The sequence below is a fragment of the Oncorhynchus mykiss genome, chromosome 2, assembly GCF_013265735.2.
Source record: "Oncorhynchus mykiss isolate Arlee chromosome 2, USDA_OmykA_1.1, whole genome shotgun sequence".
Lineage (NCBI taxonomy): Eukaryota > Metazoa > Chordata > Actinopteri > Salmoniformes > Salmonidae > Oncorhynchus > Oncorhynchus mykiss.
Window position 1 is genome coordinate 60,995,528 of NC_048566.1, and position 23,975 is coordinate 61,019,502.

The 23,975-nt window shown below is 44.4% G+C and overlaps 1 protein-coding gene across 2 annotated transcripts in view; it reads left to right on the plus strand.

Moving 5' to 3' along the window:
* Positions 1-4,049: 4,049 nt before the first annotated feature.
* The window catches only part of LOC110493150 (voltage-dependent calcium channel subunit alpha-2/delta-4), a 91,844-nt gene continuing 71,918 nt past the window's right edge, over positions 4,050-23,975 (plus strand). The window contains exons 1-7 of one of the 2 annotated variants that reach the window (XM_021567396.2): positions 4,050-5,342; positions 12,043-12,124; positions 13,845-13,961; positions 14,173-14,232; positions 14,502-14,664; positions 14,933-15,064; positions 15,334-15,394. In XM_021567396.2, the coding sequence (XP_021423071.2) occupies positions 4,735-5,342; positions 12,043-12,124; positions 13,845-13,961; positions 14,173-14,232; positions 14,502-14,664; positions 14,933-15,064; positions 15,334-15,394 (1,223 nt within the window). In that variant the 5' untranslated portion in view covers positions 4,050-4,734. The remainder of the gene's footprint in view (positions 5,343-12,042; positions 12,125-13,844; positions 13,962-14,172; positions 14,233-14,501; positions 14,665-14,932; positions 15,065-15,333; positions 15,395-23,975) is intronic. The other variant, XM_036952286.1, reaches the window with a different exon arrangement.

Sequence of the window (23,975 nt, forward strand, 5' to 3'; positions counted from 1 at the left end):
TTAAAGGAGATTAGTCTTAAAGACCCCCTACTTGATGTCCCACTGATACATCCCTTATCACTTAGCCTCACTGCAGCACTCTCCAAAGTTGTATCAAGTCAAAAGTACAAATAGATTATCCTATTACATTTTTTTTTTTTTTATCGCTTTGGTACTATTTTCACAAGTATGTGGTAAAACTCGTAGTACAAAACTCAAAACAGATCATCATGAACACGTTTTTTTTCTCTCACAACTTTAAGGACATTTTCAATTGACTAAGTACATCACACAAAATCACACAGTAACTTTTTGACCAAACCTAATCACTGTTCCGTCTAGAAATACCTTTCATATCAAGTAATTGCCTTTCACAATGCAATGCTCACAATACTTTTCGTATTATTCTCTTCTCATTTGTTTAAATACAGTTGACCATCATTTAATCCAACAGCGTTTAATGGTTTAAATCACTTAACGGTTTGGTAAACCTAGAGATTTTAAACTGGTTTGTCTACTATATATGTATTTTGAGAACTACAGTAATAAAATGTACAGTCGTGGCCAAAAACATTGAGAATGACACAAATATTAATTTCCACAAAGTTTGCTGCTTCAGTGTCTTTAGATATTTCTGTCAGATGTTACTACGGAATACTGAAGTATAATTACAAGCATTTCATAAGTGTCAAAGGCTTTTATTGACAATTACATGAAGTTGATGCAAAGAGTCAATATTTGCAGTGTTGACCCTTCTTTTTTAAGACCTCTGCAATCCACCCTGGCATTCTGTCAATTAACTTCTGGGCCACATCCTGACTGATGGCAGCCCATTCTTGCATAATCAATGCTTGGAATTTGTCAGCATTTGCGGGGTTTTGTTTGTCCACCCACCTCTTGAGGATTGACCACAAGTTCCCAATGGAACTTTGTTAAAAAAGTTTGAAATATCCAATAAATGTCATTCCAATTCATGATTGTGTCCCACTTGTTGTTGATTCTTCACAAAAAAATACAGTTTTATATCTTTATGTTTGAAGCCTGAAATGTGGCAAAAGGTCGCAAAGTTCAAGGGGGCCGAATACTTTCGCAAGGCACTGTATGCTGTTTCACAATATCATACTGGAACTATACTGTAAAAATAGCTAATCAAATACATTTTTAAAAGGTGTTGGTGCTTGATGCTGCTGTGAACCGTTACTTGTATATCTTTGTTGATGAAGCGGGCATCAACCTGGCCAAAACCCAGCACAGTGGGCGGAACCTCATCGGCCAACGGGCGACCGTCCAAGTGCCTGAACAACGTGCGGGAAACATTTTCATGTGCGCAGATATCTCTGAAGATGGTGTGGTAGTATGTAGGCAATTACTTGGATCCTACAGTGCTGCATACCTCATTGTGTCTCTCAATAAAATTGAGCTGGCCTGTCAAGGTGAAGAGGTCACCTATGTCATTGTATGGGACAATGTCAGGTTCCAACATTCAGAAGTGGCCCAGGAATGGTTTCGGGCCCATCCCCGATTCGTGACCATACAGTTAACCTTTCCCCATACTCTACTTTCCTCAACCTTATTGAGGGTCTTTTTCAGCATGGAGGTTGAAGGTATATGATCGCCATTCCCAGGAGCGTGCCAAAAGGTTTTTCTCGTGGTGCATGAAGAATGAGGACATTCACTGTGATGTGGATGAGAATTTAAGGTCAAATACTCAAGACGGGCTGGATGCAAATTAACCTTTAGCACGCATTGTTTTATTTTATTTTTATTTGTTTAATTTAATTTCTTACATTTGAATTTAGAATGTACACCTATATTACAATTAAACTCTTTTTTTTTTCTTTTTCAGGACCTTGTCATTTAAAGATAATTCATAAAAATCCAAATAACTTCACAGATCTTCATTGTAAAGGGATTAAACAATGTTTCCCATGCTTGTTCATTGAACCATGAACAATTAATGAACATGCTCCTGTGGAGCAGTCGATAAGAGACTAACAGCTTACAGACGATAGGCAATTAAGGTCACAGTTGTGAAAACTTAGGACACTAAAAAAGCCTTTCTACCAACTTTGAAAAACACCAAACGAAAGATGCCCAGGGTCCCTGCTTATCTGTATAAACGTTCCTTAGGCATGCAGCAAGGAGGCATGAGAACTGCAGATGTGGCCAGGGCAATAAATTGCAATGTCTGTACTGTGAGGCACCTAAGACAGAGCTACAGGGAGACGGGGCGGACAGCTGATCGACCTCGCAGTGGCAGACCACGTGTAACAACACCTGCACAGGATCAGTACATCTGAATATCACACCTGCGGGACAGGTACAGGATGGCAACAACAACTGCCCATCAGTGCGCAGACTGTCCGCAATAGTCTGAGAGATGCTGGATCAATTTGGAGGTTGAGGGTCCGTCATGGTCTGGGGCGGTGTGTCACAGCATCATCGGACTGAGCTTGTTGTCATTGCAGGCAATCTCAACTCTGTGCATTACAAGGAAGACATCCTCCTCCCTCTTGCGGTACCCTTCCTGCAAGCTCATCCTGACATGACCCTCCAGCATGACAATGCCACCAGCCATACTGCTCGTTCTGTGCGTGATTTCCTGCAAGACAGCAATGTCAGTGCTCTGCCATGGCCAGCGAAGAGCCAGGATCTCAATCCCATTGAGCACGTCTAGGACCTGTTGGATCGGAGGGTGAGGGCTAGGGCCATTCCCCCCAGTAATGTCCGGGAACTTGCAGGTGCCTTGGAGGAAGAGTGGGGTAACGTCTCACAGCAAGAACTGGCAAATCTGGTGCAGTCCATGAGGAGGAATTGCACTGCAGTACTTAATGCAGCTGGTGGCCACACCAGATACTGACTGTTACTTTTGATTTTGACCCCACCTTTGTTCAGGGACACATGATTCCATTTCTGTTAGTCACATGTCTGTGGTACTTGTTCAGTTTATGTCTCAGTTGTTGAATCTAGTTGTGTTCATACAAATATTTACCCATGTTAAGTTTTCTGAAAATAAATGCAGTTGACAGTGAGAGGACGTTTCTATTTTTGCTGAGTTTATATCTGAAAATAACATGGTTGTTTTGCATGAATGATTGTAGAGGTTGTCGTCATTGATCACACCTTTTATTACACATTGATTAGATATTATGTAAATTCTAGGTTTTCTGTCAGTTTTGTTGTGTATTGCCTAATGTTAACTGTAATGCACTGTAGCATATGCGACTTTTAGCACTTCTAAGGGCAATTTGAAACATCTCTGCATTGTTTGTTATTGGCTAACTGGTAGTCAAAACGACTACATTTAGAAGATATCATTATGTTGTGTTTTGGTGATTAAACCAATGTTCTCATTACATTTCCCAAACTATTATTTTGAATCAATGTTTGTGGTGAGAGATTTTTACAATCCAAATGAATGCACATCGATAGGTTTTTAATGAAAGACTGACTGGGTTACAAGTGTGAGCTGTTTGACGTTTTGTACTAAGAGTTGTGAAAATGTACCACATACTTGTGAAAATAGTACCAAAGCGATAAAAATAAAAAAATCATAAAGGTGTGTGTGTGCGTGTGAGTGCGTGTATGTATCTGAGCATGCTGTGCATTTGTGCCGTGTGTGTGTTCATTCGGTAATGCTCCCTCCTGCTTAGTGGTGCTCCTGTGCCAGAGTGCCACATTGCCAGAGTGGCCGGGCGGGATTTGGCTTGGCAAGCGTGTTTATGTTGGAGGGGAGTATCAGGCTTCATTAGATATCCCAGTCCAGCACTGCCTTTGCTAAAAAAACGTTGGGGCTTTTATTTATCATCCACTGATTGGATGGACAAGAGCCTGTCTCCAGAAATCACTATAATCCTCTTAGATAAAACAAACCCCTCATCCAATCCTCCGCTTCGATCCCCCCTCGCTCACTCCCTCCTCCTCTCTACTTTCCCTCCATCCACCCCTCCCTTCCTCTCACTCTCCTATCCCCATCTCGGTTGGGGTGGGGAGTTTTAATCCAACTAGGTTACGCCCTAAATTTGATGACAGAGTAGGCAGCGTCGGAATGCCGACAAATCAATGGCTGCTGCAAGCCTCCCTCCCATCATTTTTCTGTGGGTTATTTTCATCTCGTCGTTGTCAGTGTGACGGCACGTCTGTCTGGTCTGTGCATAACCTGTTCATCTGCTCTGGTATTCCAGAGACCAGGAAGGGATCCTTCACCGCCAGGATGCAGAGAGGAACTACAGTATCTAGATCTTGTGTATGACCACCATGCAACTTTTGATGAATACCTCTTAGAGTGTCGTCTTCGTGGTTGATCGACGGGTCACAGTGATCGAAACAGTGCCTCTTCATTGTGTCATGTTGGAGTCTTTTGAGCTTCTCAACTTCTAACACTAGAAGGCAACACTTCTAACACCAACAGGAGAATGCTGTAGTGCTTTAGGATTGGAAAAAGGAGAGGTTGGCCTGTGGTTTTGAGAGAATGAGAAGATAACGAGAAAGACTTGGGGGATGACAGAATCCCGACTGCGGGTATTTACGGACTCAGAGGAGGACAGTATTCCGGTTCACATATTCAACACAGTCAAAAATGACGTCATGGGGCTTCCACTTCCTTTAGCCGACATGAGAACACTTTCCCCCACAGACTCATTGGGATGTTCCTCGACACTTTCCTGAGGCTTGCTGATCCTGAGGTGCGTTGTTGTTGTTTTGTTGTGTGCTGACTGAGACATTGGAGAGGAGCCATAGATACCACCGGTACAGATGTCTTCCTCAGGCGACACAGTGGGCCCAGGCAGGATGGGACTACTACCCAGGGCTGACACAGTGGACCCTTACAGGATGGGACTACTACCCAGGGCTGACACAGTGGGCCCAGGCAGGATGGGACTAGGACCCAGGGCTGACACTGTGGGTCCAGGCAGGATGGGACTAGGACCCAGGGCTGACACAGTGGGCCCAGGCAGGATGGGACTAGGACCCAGGGCTGACACAGTAGGCCCAGGCAGGATGGGACTAGGACCCAGGGCTGACACAGTGGGCCCAGCCAGGATGGGACTAGGACCCAGGGCTGACACAGTGGGCCCAGGCAGGATGGGACTAGGACCCAGGGCTGACACAGTGGGCCCAGGCAGGATGGGACTAGGACCCAGGGCTGACACAGTGGGCCCAGGCAGGATGGGACTAGGACCCAAGGCTGACACAGTGGACCCTTACAGGATGGGACTAGGACCCAGGGCCGAGCCAGGTGGAGTAACGAACAGGCTGGGACCCAGAGGGACTCCAGCGGGGCTGAGACTGGGCCTGTGGATCCTGTGTTTCAGCTGGTTCTGCTTCACTGCTCACGCTCAGATGAAGATACCACCTGAGACGTGAGTAGCCCCTTAGTGTTATCATGTAGTACTGCTCACCTCCAACAGTCTCTCCTTTAAAGTTTCTATGCATACAGGCTACTGAGGCTTTGTGTGTCAGCTACACCTCAGATGTGGAGGCACAAGGGGGCTAAATCTATCACTTGGTGCAGTGGTATTCTTACTGTACTATCTCAAAAACATAATTCCCTGTTGGTCCAGCACTGTGTGATATGTAGCAATCCTCCAGTTGGCCTTTGATGTTGATGAGTCTCCACAGTGTTATCAGCAGCTTGTCACCCTGAGATTGACTTTTATAGTACCCTTCTAACAAATGTAATTGTTGCACTTGGAAAAATGTTGAGGAAGCACATTTTCTGACCAGCCGAATCCAGCCATTTATAGTAGGGGGACAAAAGTGTCTGCTAAAAGGCATATAAGGAGGACAATTTCTAGGTTGAACCTCTATTCCAATACGGTCTGTCTGACTGACTGGCTGGTTATTGTTGTTTATCTGCAGTCAACTGCTGTTCGGTTTGTTTCAAGGCCTGATTACACATTGACCCTGATTCCTCTCTCCTCTGCCTCCGCTTCACTCCCTCCGCTATAATTGAACCCCATCCAACTGTCACCAAAATCACAGCACCTAAAAAGGTCCCATGAGCCAGGGAGATTAATCACGCTCGAGTCCCACACTCTGCACTCTGCTTGTCAGCCCGTCTGGCCCTGTGTTCACATTCATCTCTCATCCCACCATATTAGGGGACAGTGCCAGCGGTCAGCCAGGCCAGTTCCACAACATGATTTGATGTGATGTGATTCATCATCCGGCGTCAAAGCCAGGATTTTTTCCCCCTCTTGCTTTCAAAATCCAGATTTTCTCAACTTGTGGGAATTCAGCCACCATTTTACTTTTGCTGGAAGAGTACAAACATCGTCATCGGGTCACTCAGTGTGCTGATGTGACGGAGTGTTTGTCACGTGGTTTACTACATTACATTTTGCTTCATCCCATGTGGGACAAGGCGAGCCTTGTCTTTGTGATAAAATGCATTGCAGTTTCCCCAAGGCACAATGGGGAGTGCTGACTGTTCTGCGCTTGTCTGTGTTTCTGTAGATTAGATTTTGTAGGCTAATACAGGGCTGGCGTTGGACAAACGGGATATTCTCCTGAGCTTACATACATTTAAATCCTTGAGTCAGGCCGAATATCATATTGATTGACCCAAAGCTGTCTCGCTCTTCAAAGTTGCCAACAGCTTATTGCTGGCAGTTCCACTGGCTTTTAAGCCAGTGTGTTATAGATAAAATATACTTGACCCACTAACAGGAAACATTTGGCATAGGACGTCATTGTCTTGCTTTTGCAACTAGTAATACATCTGACCATGATGAAATGAAAGACGCCATAATGACATCCTTGCAACCGGTTTTGCCAACCAAGTTAGTTTTTTACCAAGAAGCATTTCTCCCATAGGCTGCCAATTCCCAGTAAGCAGTGGTCAGTTCAGTCACTGCCAGTGGCAGGAAGTGGTCCAAAGTGCCGGTCGTATGATCGATTGACCACTGTTATTTTGCAGGACTCTGCCCTCACCCATTTGGGCCGGGCCAATAGCCAGGGGTATCTCACCACATTGGTAGACAGATGGTCATGCAGACCGGAGTGTGTTGTCAGAGGAACCTCCTGTGAGCAGACCTGCATGTTAACTTGTACCACACTGGGTCCATCACTGCCTGAAGCCTCAGCGGGACTGTGGTAGTCTGATCCAAGGTGTTATCACTGCAGACCTGGATTTGATTTGATTTGATTTGAACGGTAGTTTTAACTGTGCTTTGCGGAAAGTAACTATTTTTCCCGGGGGAACCAACAGGAGGGTGACTCCAACTATTTGAAAACAGATCTCAGAAAGTGACTACTTTTCAAAACTATATTAATACAGATCTGAGAAAGCTAAAACCTTTTAAAAATATTTTAGTCCAGATCACAGGAAGTTACTTCAACTAATGGCAGGGCTGTATCTGGAACTGCATGTTGATGATAGAAATATAATGAATAGAGCACACACAATCTCATATACAGTGCCTTGCGAAAGTATTCGGCCCCCTTGAACTTTGCGACCTTTTGCCACATTTCAGGCTTCAAACATAAAGATATAAAACTGTATTTTTTTGTGAAGAATCAACAACAAGTGGGACACAATCATGAAGTGGAACGACATTTATTGGATATTTCAAACTTTTTTAACAAATAGAAAACTGAAAAATTGGGCGTGCAAAATTATTCAGCCCCTTTACTTTCAGTGCAGCAAACTCTCTTCAGAAGCTCAGTGAGGATCTCTAAATGATCCAATGTTGACCTAAATGACTAATGGTGATAAATACAATCCACCTGTGTGTAATCAAGTCTCCGTATAAATGCACATGCACTGTGATAGTCTCAGAGGTCCGTTAAAAGCGCAGAGAGCATCATGAAGAACAAGGAACACACCGGGCAGGTCCGAGATACTGTTGTGAAGAAGTTTGAAGCCGGATTTGGATACAAAAATATTTCCCAAGCTTTAAACATCCCAAGGAGCACTGTGCAAGCGATAATATTGAAATGGAAGGAGTATCAGACCACTGCAAATCTACCAAGACCTGGCCGTCCCTCTAAACTTTCAGCTCATACAAGGAGAAGACTGATCAGAGATGCAGCCAAGAGGCCCATGATCACCCTGGATGAACTGCAGAGATCTACAGCTGAGGTGGGAGACTCTGTCCATAGGACAACAATCAGTCGTATATTGCACAAATCTGGCCTTTATGGAAGAGTGGCAAGAAGAAAGCCATTTCTTAAAGATATCCATAAAAAGTGTCGTTTAAAGTTTGCCACAAACCACCTGGGAGACACACCAAACATGTGGAAGAAGGTGCTCTGGTCAGATGAAACCAAAATTGAACTTTTTGGCAACATTGCAAAACGTTATGTTTGGCGTAAAAGCAACACAGCTGAACACACCATCCCCACTGTCAAACATGGTGGTGGCAGCATCATGGTTTGGGCCTGCTTTTCTTCAGCAGGGACAGGGAAGATGGTTAAAATTGATGGGAAGATGGATGGAGCCAAATACAGGACCATTCTGGAAGAAAACCTGATGGAGTCTGCAAAAGACCTGAGACTGGGACGGAGATTTGTCTTCCAACAAGACAATGATCCAAAACATAAAGCAAAATCTACAATGGAATGGTTCAAAAATAAACATATCCAGGTGTTAGAATGGCCAAGTCAAAGTCCAGACCTGAATCCAATCTAGAATCTGTGGAAAGAACTGAAAACTGCTGTTCACAAATGCTCTCCATCCAACCTCACTGAGCTCGAGCTGTTTTGCAAGGAGGAATGGGAAAAAACTTCAGTCTCTCGATGTGCTATACTGATAGAGACATACCCCAAGGGACTTACAGCTGTAATCGCAGCAAAAGGTGACGCTACAAAGTATTAATTTAAGGGGGCTGAATAATTTTGCACGCCCAATTTTTCAGTTTTTGATTTGTTAAAAAAGTTTGAAATATCCAATAAATGTTGTTCCACTTCATGATTGTGTCCCACTTGTTGTTGATTCTTCACAAAAAAATACAGTTTTATATCTTTATGTTTGAAGCCTGAAATGTGGCAAAAGGTCGCAAAGTTCAAGGGGGCCGAATACTTTCGCAAGGCACTGTACTATTCCAATCTAGCTGACAGCCATATTTGATCTACACAATACATTTCTATCTGAACATTCGGTAAATGTCCATTCTTCTCAATGTCCATGAACCCAGGTGTATATAATCAAGTGAAACCAATAAACCAATGATATTTTGTACAGATAAGTATAAATAAGTTGTGACGCTCAACTACTGGATGGCTCTTCGACATGACACTGAACATTTATTTTATGATACTTGAAAAAACTGTAATTCAAAAGCCAATTGTAAACAATGCAAACAGCAAGTTGGACGCTTACACAGCAAATTCTCAAGTGTAATAAAATAAATAATTAACCGTGTTAAATCAACACCAAAAGTGTGAAGTCTGTGGACCCAAATAGACACTATTTCCCAGAGTGCATTGCCTTTCGAGTAAATTGTAGAGCTACCACGCATGACTATATTTGATACTGACAGAGACATGTTTGTTGCATTCATCCATTTTCGATCCTATGGACTTCACCAATTGAGTTCCTAAGCTCTTACATTTTTTTTTAACACAATGCCACACCAAATCAGGGATGGGCAACTTTGATGGGGGTGGGTGTCACAAGAAACCGGAACTCATCATGAGGGGCCACAGTTTTAGAGTTCCTTTTGTGCAGTTCTATACATTTTGCCATGAGGCAGAGAGAAGATTTTTCAAACTAATGTCATGCACATTTTTAGTTTTCGTGTTAACTCTGTGCAATTCGTCACATTTTAATATGATATTTGAATATGATATCTGAGTGAGACTGACTAGAAAATCAATGGGGGTCTAATCAAGGTCTAATTCGGCCTAGCTGGCCACTAGACTAACTTACCAAACAAACAGTTGGCGGATGCATTGTTACCTACCCTTACCACCTGGGGGTGGCCCATCAGGAAGTCCAGGATCCAGTTGCAGAGGGAGGTGTTTAGTCCCAGGGTTCTTAGCTTAGTGTTGAGAGTTGAGGGCAATATGGTGTTGAACGCTGAGCCAATGAATAGCATTCCCACATAGGTGTTCCTTTTGTCCAGGTGGGAAATGGAAGTGTTGAGTGCAATAGAGATTGCATCATCTGTAGATCTGTTGGAGTGGTATGCAAATTGCAGTGGCTCTATGGTTTCTGGGATAATGGTATTGATGTGAGCCATGACCAGCCTTTCAAAGCACTTCATGGCTACAGACGTGAGTGCTATGGGTTGGTAGTAATTTAGGCAGGTTACCTTAGTGTTCATGGGCAAAGGGACTATGGTGGTCTGCTTGAAACATGTTGGTATTACAGACTCAGTCAGGGACAGGTTGAAAATGTCAATGATTACACTTGCCAGTTGGTCAAGCCATGCTCGGAGTACACGCCCTTGTAATCTGTCTGGCCCTGCGGCCTTGTGTATGTTGACCTGTTTAAAAAGTCTTACTCACATCGGCTACGGAGAACGTGATCACACAGTCGTCCAGAACAGCTGATGCTCTCATGTATAACTTCAGTGTTACTTGCCTCGAAGCGAGCATAGAAGTAATTTAGCTTGTATGATAGGCTCGTGTCACTGGGCAGCTCGCGGCTGTGATTCTCTTTGTAGTCTGTAATAGTTTGCATGCCCTGCCACATTCGACGAGCATCGGAGCCGGTGTTGTACAATTCAATATTAGTCCTGTATTGACACTTTTCCTGTTAGATTATTCGTCGGAGGGCATAGCGGGATTTCTTATAAGCTTCTCGGTTAGTCCCGCTACTTGAAAGCAGCAGCTCTACCCTTTAGCTCAGGGTGGATGTTGCCTGTAATCTATAGCTTCTGGTTGGGGTATGTACGTTCAGTCACTGTGGGGACGATGTCCTCGATGCACTTATTGATAAAGCCAGAGACTGATGTGGTGTACTCTTCAATGCCATCGGAAGAATCACAGAACATATTCCAATCTGTGCTAGAAAAACAGTCCTGTAGCTTATCGTCTGCTTCGTTTGTCCAATTTCTTACTGACCGAGTCACTGGTGCTTCCTGCTTTAGGTTTTGCTTGTAAGCAGAGGGGATAGAATTATGGTCAGATTTGCCAAATGGAGGGCGAGGGAGAGCTTTGTACGCATCTCTGTGCGTGGAGTGAAGGTGGTCTAGAGTTTTTTTCCCTCTAGTTGCACATTTAACATGCTGGTAGAAACCCTCTCGGCGTCGGATCCTTCCAAGGCACCCGGACCTTCGTCCCCGATACCTCTGTCTCTTTCTCCTGCGAATGACGGGGATGAGGGCCTTGTCGGGCGTCTGAAGTAAATCCTTCCTGTCCGAATCGTTGAAGAAAAAGTACTAGTCCAGTACGCGGTGAGTAATCACTGTCCTGATATCTAGAAGCTCTTTTCGGTCATAAGACACGGTGGCAGAAACATTATGTACAAAACAAGTTACAAATAACATGACAAAACATACACAATAGCACAATTGGTTACAGGATCGTAAAACGGCAGGCATCTCCCTCGGCGGCATTCTTTTTAATGAGGTCGGGAGGAGCAAACAAATAGCATTACGCCTCATTCCATTTGATTTCCATACAACACCACATTGGTAGTCTGTCTGTTGACATATAAAGAGAGAGTTCTATAGGTGCCTTAAAATCATAGCCGCGGGAAGTAGGGGTGCTTAGGGTGCTGCAGCACCCCCTGAAAAATCTGAATAGAAAATTTATAAAACAGAAGTAGTGCACTGGGCCTTTACTTTACTACTATTAGCAGACCGATGTAGCTGTCTGTAGCGGGGGCAAAAGGCTATGCTTAAAATCCAATCATGTGCTTGAGGGGCACCTACATCAACCATGGACAGATTAAACACATTTGGCATTACAGTTGTGATATTCATGGCCTTTTTTGGCACATGGGTCCAGTCTGGGTTTTGAGTGTCATGTAGAAGCAAGGCCAAAATCTTGATGATTATATTCTGTCATGGACAGGATGATAGATTATCTATCATCCCTCACTATCCATCACCTCTCTCTCTCTCTATCTCTCTCTCTCTCTCTCTCTCTCTCTCTATCTCTCTCTCTCAGGGTCCAAGATTGGGCAAATGTCCTTTCAGTGCAACTACGCGAGGTTACCACAAGATATTCGGGAGCTAACATTCTGCAAAAGGTAAAATATGGGTTTTATTTGGGGTTTGATCCCTAAACGAGAATGCGACCGAATTAACATCAACCATAGGACAGAAACAGCTCCACTTACCACACATATTCTCTGCCATTTCAACCCACTGATCACCATCTTCCCCATACTTTCCTTGTCTCATCACATGTATAATCTCATGTGGAGCACCATATTCTCTTCTAACGCCACACACTAAAAACAAATGGTTCTAAATGATATAGTTCCAAATAAGGCTTATTTGGTTGGTAACCATAGCAGAAGGTTGTTTTTCTGAAGGTTCCAAATGGAACCTGTATGGTGCTATAAATAACCTTTTCCTAAGGTTATATAAAGAACCATTAATAAAAGGTTCTATGTAGCACCCAAAAAGGTTATTTATACGTGGTTCTTTATAGAACCTTATAGAACCTTTAAGGATAATGGTTCTATAAAGAAACATTTTCAATCTCAAAAGTTAGTCTGGATTAGCAACCATATTATATTCTTAAAATGCCAGTGGATTCATTGTGTTTATTACCAAGTTGAATCAGGTGTGCTAGCTCTGGCACAGCTGGGGGTCCCTGAGGAGAGAATTGAGAACTACAGACGTAGTCAACTGTTTTCAATAGACACAAGGGCATACATCTTTCATAAGACACCCTCACTGGTCGTAGTCATACATACCATGCAATTGCACAACACCACAGATTACATAAACTGTAATGACACTCTCACTCACCGTTGAACAAAAAAAGTTGTGCCCAAACCATTCCCCAAAATATTCTAATGAGCTACTGTCCCTACATTTTAATTATCACTAAAAGAGGAAAGAATGCTTTCTTGAACTACAAAGAACCATCAAAGGTATGGTTCCACATAAAACCATCACCCTTCCCAAAGAACCCTTGAGGAACCCTCATGTTTTTGTAGAGTAGAGTGGACTGGAGTGGAGTCCAGGGAAGGGAGATACTTGGCACAGCTAGTGGCCCAGGGCAGCAGACAAAGACACACATGGTACAGGGCAGCTAGGCTACAAATGCGATCACACTAATATAATGTAGGAACCAAGAACTCTTTACTATAATGATAATCAGGATGTTGTGTCCTCCTGTACTTGTTTCAGATGGTCATGTCCCAATCTTGTCTTTACTATTTAGTTTGTTAGCTTGTCTCTACTCTTAGTTATAATAATTATATTTACATTTTCAACTACTATTTTATGGTATGCTGATGTAGGCTATGCTTCGTACTGGATCTACCTCAATATGTGATATTCCTGACATTATGATGACCATTGTGTACTCATTGTCCCTGTGAATTGCCAGAGGAAAAATACCTGTATCTAGCATAGCTGAATTCTCTCCCCAACAGAGCTATTCAGTCATGACTCCTCTAATAGCTTCAGAATACACAGTATGACGCTTTCACCCTTCAGTATATGGCTTGCTTGGATTAATTAGGATTAGTGAGTGACTTAATCGAGTAATTACAAGATACAAGTAAAGTCAGAGAGCTCTGTTTCATCTTCAAATGGCTTTACCTAATGGCTCACACTTAGCTCTCTGAATCAATCAGGCCTAAGAGAGAATGATACGTGCCACGTTAGCATGGCAATGCTGCAATTGGAGATGAATTTCATTTCCTATACAAATAACGGAACCAGATGATCAAATATGACATATCAGACAAACTTACAGACATGGTTGAACATCTCCCTTGTTCTTTTCAGAAATTCAGAGATGTAGAGTCCATTATCAAGATAGTGGACATCGATGGGAGAGCCCAAGTGAGGGACTTTTCAGAGGACATAGAGAGAATGCTGGGGTCCAAGATGAAGTCTGTTAAGGTGAGTACAAAGGTCAGATACAAGCCACACACACGTTAGATCCCCTCGCAGACCAGAATTTGCCATTGGACCATCTGTTGATGTCCCCTGCTGTTATACACTCTTTGCAATATGAGAGTAGCCACCCCCAGAACTTTAACCATGAGTATTGTGGTTGGGCTTGTGGTTTGCAAAACTTCTTTAAATTAATATATCTTTATTTTCTCCTCAGCGGTTGGCTGAGTCTGCGGAGGATGCAGATTTGTACCACGAGTTCAACAAAACTCTACAGGTTTGTCATTCTGTCTGTGGGAATGTGAGGTCTCAGATTTATCAAAGTAATGCTACTATGAGTATCAGAAAGCTGTTCTACAGTACCACAATAGAGATAATGAAATGTCTAACTATCATGCACATGTTGATGACCACAAAAACACACAATGCCATGAGAAGAAGCTCGTTTCTGATAGAAAATACACTGCTAACTTACTCAACTTCCAATCACATTTGATGAATTTGAATGCAACTCTTCCACCTACCTCGTGCTTCTTCCTTCTCCAGTTTGACTACTATAACTCCATGCTGGTGAACACAATGGATGACGATGGTAACTTCATAGAGCTGGGTGGGGAGTTTCCTCTGGAGGAGAATGAGCATTTCAACAACATCCCAGTCAACACAATGCAGAGTGACGTACAGGTCCCCACCAATGTCTACAACAAAGGTGTGTGTGTGGTGAAGTTGAAACAGGCCATTTGCAGGCCCTTGGATCCAAATCCTCACTTGATGCCCTTGGATGCAAATCCTAATTTATATATGCACATAACACATATTTTTTACATAAATCACACATTGAATTCAACAAGAGATTATGTAAGAACATTGGATTAGGTGTGGCGTAGTCCACCTTTAAAGTGAAAGGTATTGCTATATGTGATGTTACACTTTCCATCTCACTCATTTGCTGCTCTCTCTATCTCCCCTGTGTAAAGATCCCTACATCCTCAATGGAATCTACATGTCGGAAGCTTTGAATGACGTGTTCGCCAATAACTTCAAGAAAGACCCCACCCTCACCTGGCAGTACTTTGGCAGCTCCTCGGGTTTCTTCAGAATCTACCCTGGTAAAGGACGAGGCAGATGTCCACACAATGCTGATGTCATACGCCCACAGTTCCATACAACTGATAGCATAAATCAGCACAGAATTATGTTTAAATCTAGAATAGAACATTTCAGAAAAGATAGCACAGCAAAACATAAAAACATACTAGTATACATAAATCATGTCAACGCTCTCTAATGATGTAAATTGCAGTGGTGTTGTAGAATTTAAATGGATGCCATGATGTTTGCTGACTGTGGAGTTTGTTTGACTGTATCATTTATACAGGTATCAAATGGACTCCAGATTCAAATGGTGTGGCTGCTTTTGACTGCAGGAACCGTAACTGGTAAGCTACTATCTCTGCATTTAGTAGTGTCTAGGGTGGCCTTGACTTTGACCAGAGTAGGAAACTGACAGGTATCAAGGTGACAAGAGTAAGAGTAAGAGTTAAGACACTAATACTGTGACCTCTTATACCCTTAGACTCCCCTTACGGAAGCAACACATGATTTCACATGTTGAAAATCACATTATTGTGATTATTGTGAAAACATTATTGTTTTGCACATGTGAAGTCATGTGAAACCATGTGTTTTTTTAACATTTCACATGTGATATTTCACAGTGGTAGTTTCACATGTGGATTTTCTCATGTGAAAACATGTGTTTCTGGAACACTTCACGTGTGATGATATTTCACATGAAGTTTCACTTTGGATTTTACATGTGAAACCATGTGTTTTTGAAATGCTTGTGATGATATTTCATATGAAGTTTCACATGTGATGCCCTGCAAACAAAAATTTGATGTGATGATACACACACACACAGTGGTTTAAACATAGTGTTTCCAACTTACATATTTGACATACAGTGCTTTCAGAAAGGATTCAAACCCCTTGACTTTTTCCACATTTTGTTACGTTACAGCCTTCTTCTAACATGTATTAAATCATTTTTCTCTCCTCATCATTCTGCACACAATATGAGACTCAAAATTGAGCTCAGGTACATTATGTTTCCACTGATCATCCCTGAGATGTTTCTACAAATTGATTGGAGTCCACCTGTAGTAAATTCAATTGATTGGACATGATTTGGAAAGGCAAACACCTGTAAGGTCCCACAGTTGACAGTGCATGTCAGAGCAAAAAACCAAGCCATGAGGTCAAAGGAATTGTCTGTAGAGCGCCGAGACAGGATTGTGTCAAGGCACTGATCTAGGTATGGGTACCAAAACATTTCTGCAGAATTGAAGGTCCCCAAAGAACACAGTGGCCTCCATCATTCATAAATGAAAGAAGTTTGGAAACACCAAGACTCTTCCTAGAGCTGGCCGCCCAGCCAAACTGAGCAATCGGGAGAGAAGGGCCTTGGTCAGGGAGGTGACAAAGAACCCGATGGTCACTCTGACAGAGCACCAGAGTTCCTCTGTGGAGATGGGAGAACCTTCTCTGCAGCACTCCAGCAATAAGATCTTTATGGTAGAGTGACCAGACGGAAGTCACTCCTTATTAAAAGGCACATGGCATCCCGCTTGGAGTTTACCAACAGGCACTTAAAGGACTCAGACCATAAGAAACAAGATTCTCTGGTCTGGTGAAACCAAGATTGAACTCATTGCCAAGCGTCACATCTGGAAGAGACCTAGCACCATCCCTACAGTAAAGCATGCTGATGGCAGCATCATGCTGTGGGGATGTTTTTCAGCGGCAGGGACTGGGAGACTAGTCAGGATTGGGGGAAGTATAAACGGAGCAAAGTACAGAGAGATCCTTGCTCTAGAGCACTCAAGACCTCAGACTGGGGCGAATGTTCACCTTTCAACAGGACAACAACCCTAAGCACACAGCCAAGACAACACAGAAGTGGCTTTGGGACAAGTCTCAGTGGCCCAGCCAGAGTCCAGACTTGAACCCAATCAAACATCTCTGGAGAGACCTGAAAATAGCTTTGCAGTGACGCTTCCCATCCAAGTTGACAGAGCTTGAGTGGATCTGCAGAGAAGAGTGGGAGATACTCCCCAAATACATGTGTGCCAAGCTTGTAGCTTCATACCCAAGAAGACTCTAGGCTGTAATCTCTGCCTAAGGTGCATCAACACAGTACTTATGTTAATGTGTTATTTCATTATGTCATTTTTTTATACATTTGCCAAAATAACAAAACAACCTGTTTATGCTTTTCATTACGGGGTATTGATTGTGGATTGATGAGGTTTTTTACTTTTTTTAAATCCATTTTAGAATAAGGCTGTAACGTAACAAAAAGTGGAAAAGTCAAGTGGTCTGAATACTTTCCGAATGCACTGTACATGACTACATTGTGTATGTTTATTTATACAGTAATTATTATGATTCAACATGTTTGTATCTGGGATTTTAACTCATAGCCTCTTGGTTCACTGCATTATGATCTTCCTACTACGCCATCATGTCTATGTCAGTAACGGATTTCACCTGTATTCCTACACTTGGGACTTCAAAGTCAATTTATTTGCTAAAAATAGACGTAAGAAAAACAAATATATTTATCATATTGATTCAGCAGTAACATTAAAACGTAATAATTTATCAACATTAATCAACTTTAATCAACATTACTGAACTATACAGAAAACCCTCAAATTGCTGATATAAGTCAATTAAATTGCAATAGGCACTGCAGAGATGTATTGTAGGTAAGGAATGTTTAGGGGAATGCTACAAACTATGTGAAAGAGCAGAAGGATTCGCGTACCTCAAATCCAGCGGTTGTGTGTTAAAATCCCAGGTAGGGAAATATTTTAGCTTAACAGTGATAACACATGGAATTGCACATTTGATCAAATGTGAAGTGCTCCAAAAGCACGTTTCACGTGTGAAATGTTATACGTGATGTCTTTAAAAATATGTATTTTTTAAAATGTTTTCACATGATTTTAGTTGTGAAATGTCACATGTGAAGTGTTCCAAAATAAACCAGCTTCAGTCTGACTGCTAAAACAAATAATGCAGGGAGTTGGTGTTTCATTTAAACTTTGTTGGCAAGTAAACATGTTTCAATAAAAATAGATTAGTCTGTCAATATAGCAATTAAGTAGACATGGCTTATATTTTTTTCTGGAGACCCGGTTGTTTACACAGCAGGATCCAGGAACAGTTATGGCAATGTATGACATATATACAGCATAAGAAAAATATACTACTAACGCTTATATATAAATACAACAGTTCTACTAAAGGAATACTTGCATGTGGTGTGTTTGGGTAGTGCCGTGAGTTCGGAGTCACTTTTATACAAGGAGAGATTGCTGTTATGGGACCTTTCACATCGCCTCTTGAGAGTCAACTTCTTTTTATCAAACGGTATTGTCTGTGAGAGAAAGACTAAAACTTAGTTACACATTCATGGGCAATCGTTGTGTACTCTCTGTACTGTAGCAACATGGTGTAGAATATGAGACATCTCACAGACACATGTTAGCTAGCTAGCTACAACACACAGGTATAGTTAACTCCAAGACTGATATAAGTCATAAAGACAAAGTCATTCCTGTATTCTCCGCCATCATAATCAAAACAATTCTCCAGTTTTTCTCCAAATGAAAAGGCACTGAGGCTAGCTAGGCTTGATAGCTAGCTATAACGTTAGACTACAGTATATTTTAGATATAGCAAATACACAGCTAGCTAGCTAAACTTGGCTAGCTTGCCTTTTAGAGGTACTAGCAAGCCCCGTTATGGCCGAATCGATCACCAAATTGTGCTGTACTGAACAACACTGCCTTGTGTAAAAAGAGAGCTTATATTGCTAGCTAGCTACTGACAGCAAAACAACTTACTAATTTGTCATTTGCTCGCCTGAGTGCTGGTCTATCTGGTCTAGGCTGCTGCCGCTGCTTGCTGGTCTCGCAATTATTTTTCTCGTGGTCTCAACTCCTTTTAAGTGTATCCCGGCTCAAATAAATAGGGCTGTATGTTACTATGTAAAAGAACATAAAAACATGTTTTGTTCCTCCAGCTCTTCTTGGAAAGAGGATTCATCAGAAGCAGCCATTGTAGCTAATTATTTAGCAAGCTTCTGTGAACCTGTAAACTACAACCGCTCCATTTTGAAAAGCCTGCCTTCAACGGTGGAAACAAGGAAGTAGGGCTGCAGTCTTTACAAAGCCAGGGGAAATTAGTGAACCTAGATATAGAAGGTTACATATTTAACCACAGTTATGTGAGCTATATGGATCACTCCAATATATTGGGATCACTCCCTGGCAGAGGGATGAATCTGAGGTGAGGATTTAAAGATTTACTCCCGTGTACACCTGTGTCACGGCTGAGGTCCGCCCCTATATATAGACCCCAAGGCCACAACACACGTTCTCTAGCACTGTAGGCACCTCTAGCACTGTAGAGGATTGGAGTGATCCATATAGCTCACATAACCGTGGTTACATATGTAACCTTTGTTATGTTTCACTATATTGGATCACTCCAATATATTGGTATACCCATACCAGATTTAGTCGATGCTAGAGGGACCTGGCCAGCCAGCGGATAAGACGCAGGGGCCGTCAATGTGGAAGGGGCACCCAGGACCGCCGAACCAACCGCAGAGGGAAGTGCCACATTTACCGGATATTACCAAGCAAAGGTGCAAGAGGAAGCCCAGCTGGCCGCAGCACAGATATCAGGAGGAGCACAACTCTCAGTAAAGCCCAGGACGCAGCCACACCTCGTGCCACCACAGAACCCAGCACTGGCCTGCCAGCCAGCCAGTATGCTGTCGTAATCGTGTCGACGATCCAGCGAAAGAACATCGGCTTTGATAACCCAGCTCCCAGGACTCTCTCACCATAGCAGACAAAGAGCTGGTCTGTTGTTCTCGCTGACCATATCCGGAACCCCTTTCCGCTAGCGGGACCCCTCGCCAACAGCCAATGAAATTGCAGGGTGCCAAATCAATCAACAGAAATCTCATAATTCAAATTTCTCAAACATTCAAGTATTAGACACCATTTTAAAGATAAACTTCTCCTTAATCCAACCACAGTGTCCGATTTCAAAAAGCCTTTTTGGCGAAAGCACAACATGTTAGGTCAGCAACCAGTCACAGAAAGCATACAGCCATTTTCCAACCAAAGAGAGGAGTCACAAAAAGCAGAAATAGAGATAAAATGAATCACTAACATTTGATATTCTTCATCAGATGACACTCCCGGGACAACATGTTACACAATACTTGTATGTTGTGTTTAATCAAGTTCATATTTATATCCAAAAACCTCAGTTTACATTTGGCTTTGCCTCCAAAACATTTGCACAGAGCCACATCAATTTACAGAAATACTCATAATAAACTTTGATAAAAGATACAAGTATTATGCACAGGCAGTTTACTCTGGGCATTCTTTTCATCCAAACGTGAAAATGCTGCCTCCTATCCCAAATAGGATATACTCCTCCCACCCGGGTCCATCCAATAGCACTCAGAACTTACTGAAAGAGCATGGAGCTCTCCCACCCACTTCATGGAAGTAGTCGCAACCAAGAAAGCCACCTTCATAGAGAGGTGATTCAGGGAGGCAGACTCCAACGGTTTGAAAGGCGGCTTTGCCAAAGCTGCCAAGACCACATCCATATCCCAGCTCACCATTGAGCGAGTCCTAGCTGGACGCAGGCGATGAACTGCCTTCATAAACCTGGAGACCAAGGGATGGCATCCCACTGGCCTGTCCATGGCAGGCAGATATAATACCCTCTCAGTGTAGAGGCTGCCAAACCCTCATCGAATTGAGACTGCAGGTTTTGGAGGACCAGCTGCACCCAGCATGACTCGGGCACAACCTCAATACCAGTGCACCAAGAGCAAAACAACCGCCAGAACAACTGGTATGCCACTGTTGTGGCCGGTGACATTGCGCTCTGAATAGTGTTCATTAAGCCCTCCTGTAGTCCTAACATGGACCTTTGGTGCCGTTCAGCAGCCAAGCCCACAGACTGAGGCAGTGCGGTCTCGGATGCCATAGAGTTCTGCCGGCCTGAGACAGCAGATCGGGTCTCGTGGGCCGTTGCCAAGATGTCCCAGACAACAGGGATAGGATAAGGCTGAACCAGGGTCATCTGGACCAGTATGGGGCCACAAGCAGCAGACGATACTCCTGATCCTGTCTCGCAAGGCCTAAATCAGGGGAAGAGGAAGGAATGCATAAAGCTCCAGCCCTGGCCAATCGTTAGCCAGAGCATCCAAGCCCAGAGGCCCTGGTGGCTCCGATATGGAGTTCCACAGAGGGCAGCGTGCATTGTCCAGGGAGGCAAACAGGTCCACTTGCACCCTCCCGAACTTGTCCCACAGATGCTGCACCACTTGGGGATGTAGGTTCCAGTCACAAGGTGGCGGGCCTTCCCTTGAGAGCATATCTGCTGCCACATTCAGGATGTCAGGTACGTGCGCTGCACGTAGAGACGCTAGTTGTCCCCGAGCCCAGAGAAAGAGCTCCCGTGCCATAAGATGGAGGCGGTGGGACCTCAGTCCACCCTGATGGTTGATGTAGGCCACCATTGTGGTGTTCTCCATTCTCACCAGGACATGTCTTCCCTTCAGTTGTGGAAGGAAAAATCGCAGGGCCAGCAGTACAGCTCGGAGCTCTAGTGTATTGATGTGCCTTCCACTCCAAGGGGGGTAGCCATCCGCCACTGGCCGACCTGCTCTTGGTCACACCCCCCACCGATCTGGGAGGCGTCTGTGCTGTCCAGCTCCCGGCGGCACATCCTCAGCATCTCCACCTCACCTGAGAGAAAGGAGTGACAGCGCCACCTCAACAATGCCCTGAGGAACTGGGTGGTCACCCGCAGCTAGCGCTTCGGGTGCAGCAGGTGGGAGTTGAACCACCATTGAAGAGGCTGGAGATGGAGCAGACCTAGGGGAATCAACAATGAGGCCGCCGTCAGCAAATCTAACAGGCATTGACAGGTCAGGGCGGATACCACCCGCCTCTGCCAAAAGAGGTCGAGACAAGATAAGATCTCCTGAACCCTTCTGGCGGGCAGGCGTGCTCACACAAGGACTGAGTCCAGTTCCATGCCAATGAAGGCCACCCTCAGGGTGGGCGTCAGATGACTCTTCTTGTCATTTAACAGTAATGCACAGCCCGCCGATGTGGGTCAGAAGCATGTCTCTGTCTGACAGGACCTGGGTCCTGGTCGGGGCACAAATCAGCCAATCGTCCAGTTAATTGAGAATCAACAATCCTCGGGACGTGAGAGGTCCCAGGACAGCGTCCATCGCACTTTGTGTGCGGGGTGCCAACGAGGGGCCTAGGGGAAGAATCATGAGTTCGTAAGCCGTCCCTTCGAAAGCGAATCGGAGGTACTGCCAATGAGCTGTGTGAACAGGAACATGAAAGTATGCATCCCTCAGGTCCAGCGTCACAAACCACTGGTCCCTGAGTACGGCCTGCAACATGTGGTCTGGGGACAGCATGTGGAAACTCAGTACCTTCAAGTACCCATTTAGGTTGCGGAGGTCCAGAATCGGTCAAAACCCTCCATCTCTTTTGGGACCACAAAATAAGTGGAGTAGAACCCACCTAGCCATTCTGATGTTTTGATCCTGCGGATGGCACCCTTGTCCAGGAGTGAGAAGCTCTCCAGCCACAGGGTTTTCTTCAGGAGGTTGGCCTACTTGGTGACATGAAAGCCCCTGAAGGACGGGGGCTGGCACCGGAATTGGAGTCGGTACCCCTCAAGCATTATGGACAACACTCAGGGGGACTCCTTTGGGAGAAGTGGCCGTGGCCGGGGAAGGGTGTGTCAGGGGTCCTGCAATGGCCCGCTTCTCCTCTAGCGACTCGAGCGCCTGGGTCCCCCAGGCACGTCCCTATGGCGGTGATGGTTGACAGGTTGCTGCTCCCCCGCACACTGTGCCCCTCCCCGCTGTCGTCCCTCAGCACAATGCAATGGGGTAGGAGAGGGACCCCACCGTCGTTCGGGTGCAGGTGGGTGGCGACGGTCCGTCTGCCTTGGACCTGAGGCCTGAGGAGGCGGCATGAACCGTCTCAGGGTCTGCTTGTCCCTACAAAACTTATCAGTCTGCTCCAGAATGTAATCAACCCCTGGGCCAAACATCTGCCCTGGGGTGATGGGGAGAGTGACTAACGTGCTCTGGAGAGCAGCTGTCAGATGGGATTGGGCCAGCCAGAGAAGTAACCACCTGCGCCATGGCCCGTTCGTTGGTGTGGGGCACATTACTCTGGAGCGACGAAAGCAGGCGAGACACCTCCATCGCTTCCCGGAGGAGCTCCTCTTTGCCCTCCTGCAGCCGGGGAAACAGAGTCTGCAGGTAGGCCTGCAGCAGCATAGCCATGTTGATAAGGCGGCCAAGAGAGCAGAGGGAGCCATGTGTGGCTTTTAAGTCTGCATCAAAGACTCTGGGTCCCGGCTTCAGTTGCGGGTTCTGCCCTATGATCTCCCAGTCCGGGTGGACCATGGCAGCTATCATGGTGTCCATGATCGGGTACTCATGGGAGGCAGAGTGTAATGCTAACGAAATGCAAGTATGACAAACCACGGGCGGAAGATACAGATCAACCACACACAGCGAGTGGAGCACTCAAGAGAAGGGGCTGGCTATGTGGCCAGCTGCTCCAAGATGCAAACAGCCAGTGAGTATAATTCCATGCAAGATATTACACTTACCAGTGATTTAATAAGCAAACTTCAGGAAGTTTATACCTCAAACTATATGGACTTCCGCCGAGAAAATGAAAGAGAACGTGTGTCGCGGCCAGGGGGTCTATATATAGGGGCAGACCCCAGCCGTGACACAGGTGTATACAGGAGTAAATCTGTAAATCCTCACCTCGTATGTATCCCTCCGCCGCGGAGGGATACCAATCAATAGGAGTGATCCATATTGTGAAACATAACGTGCAGTGTCCTGGCAGATAGGAA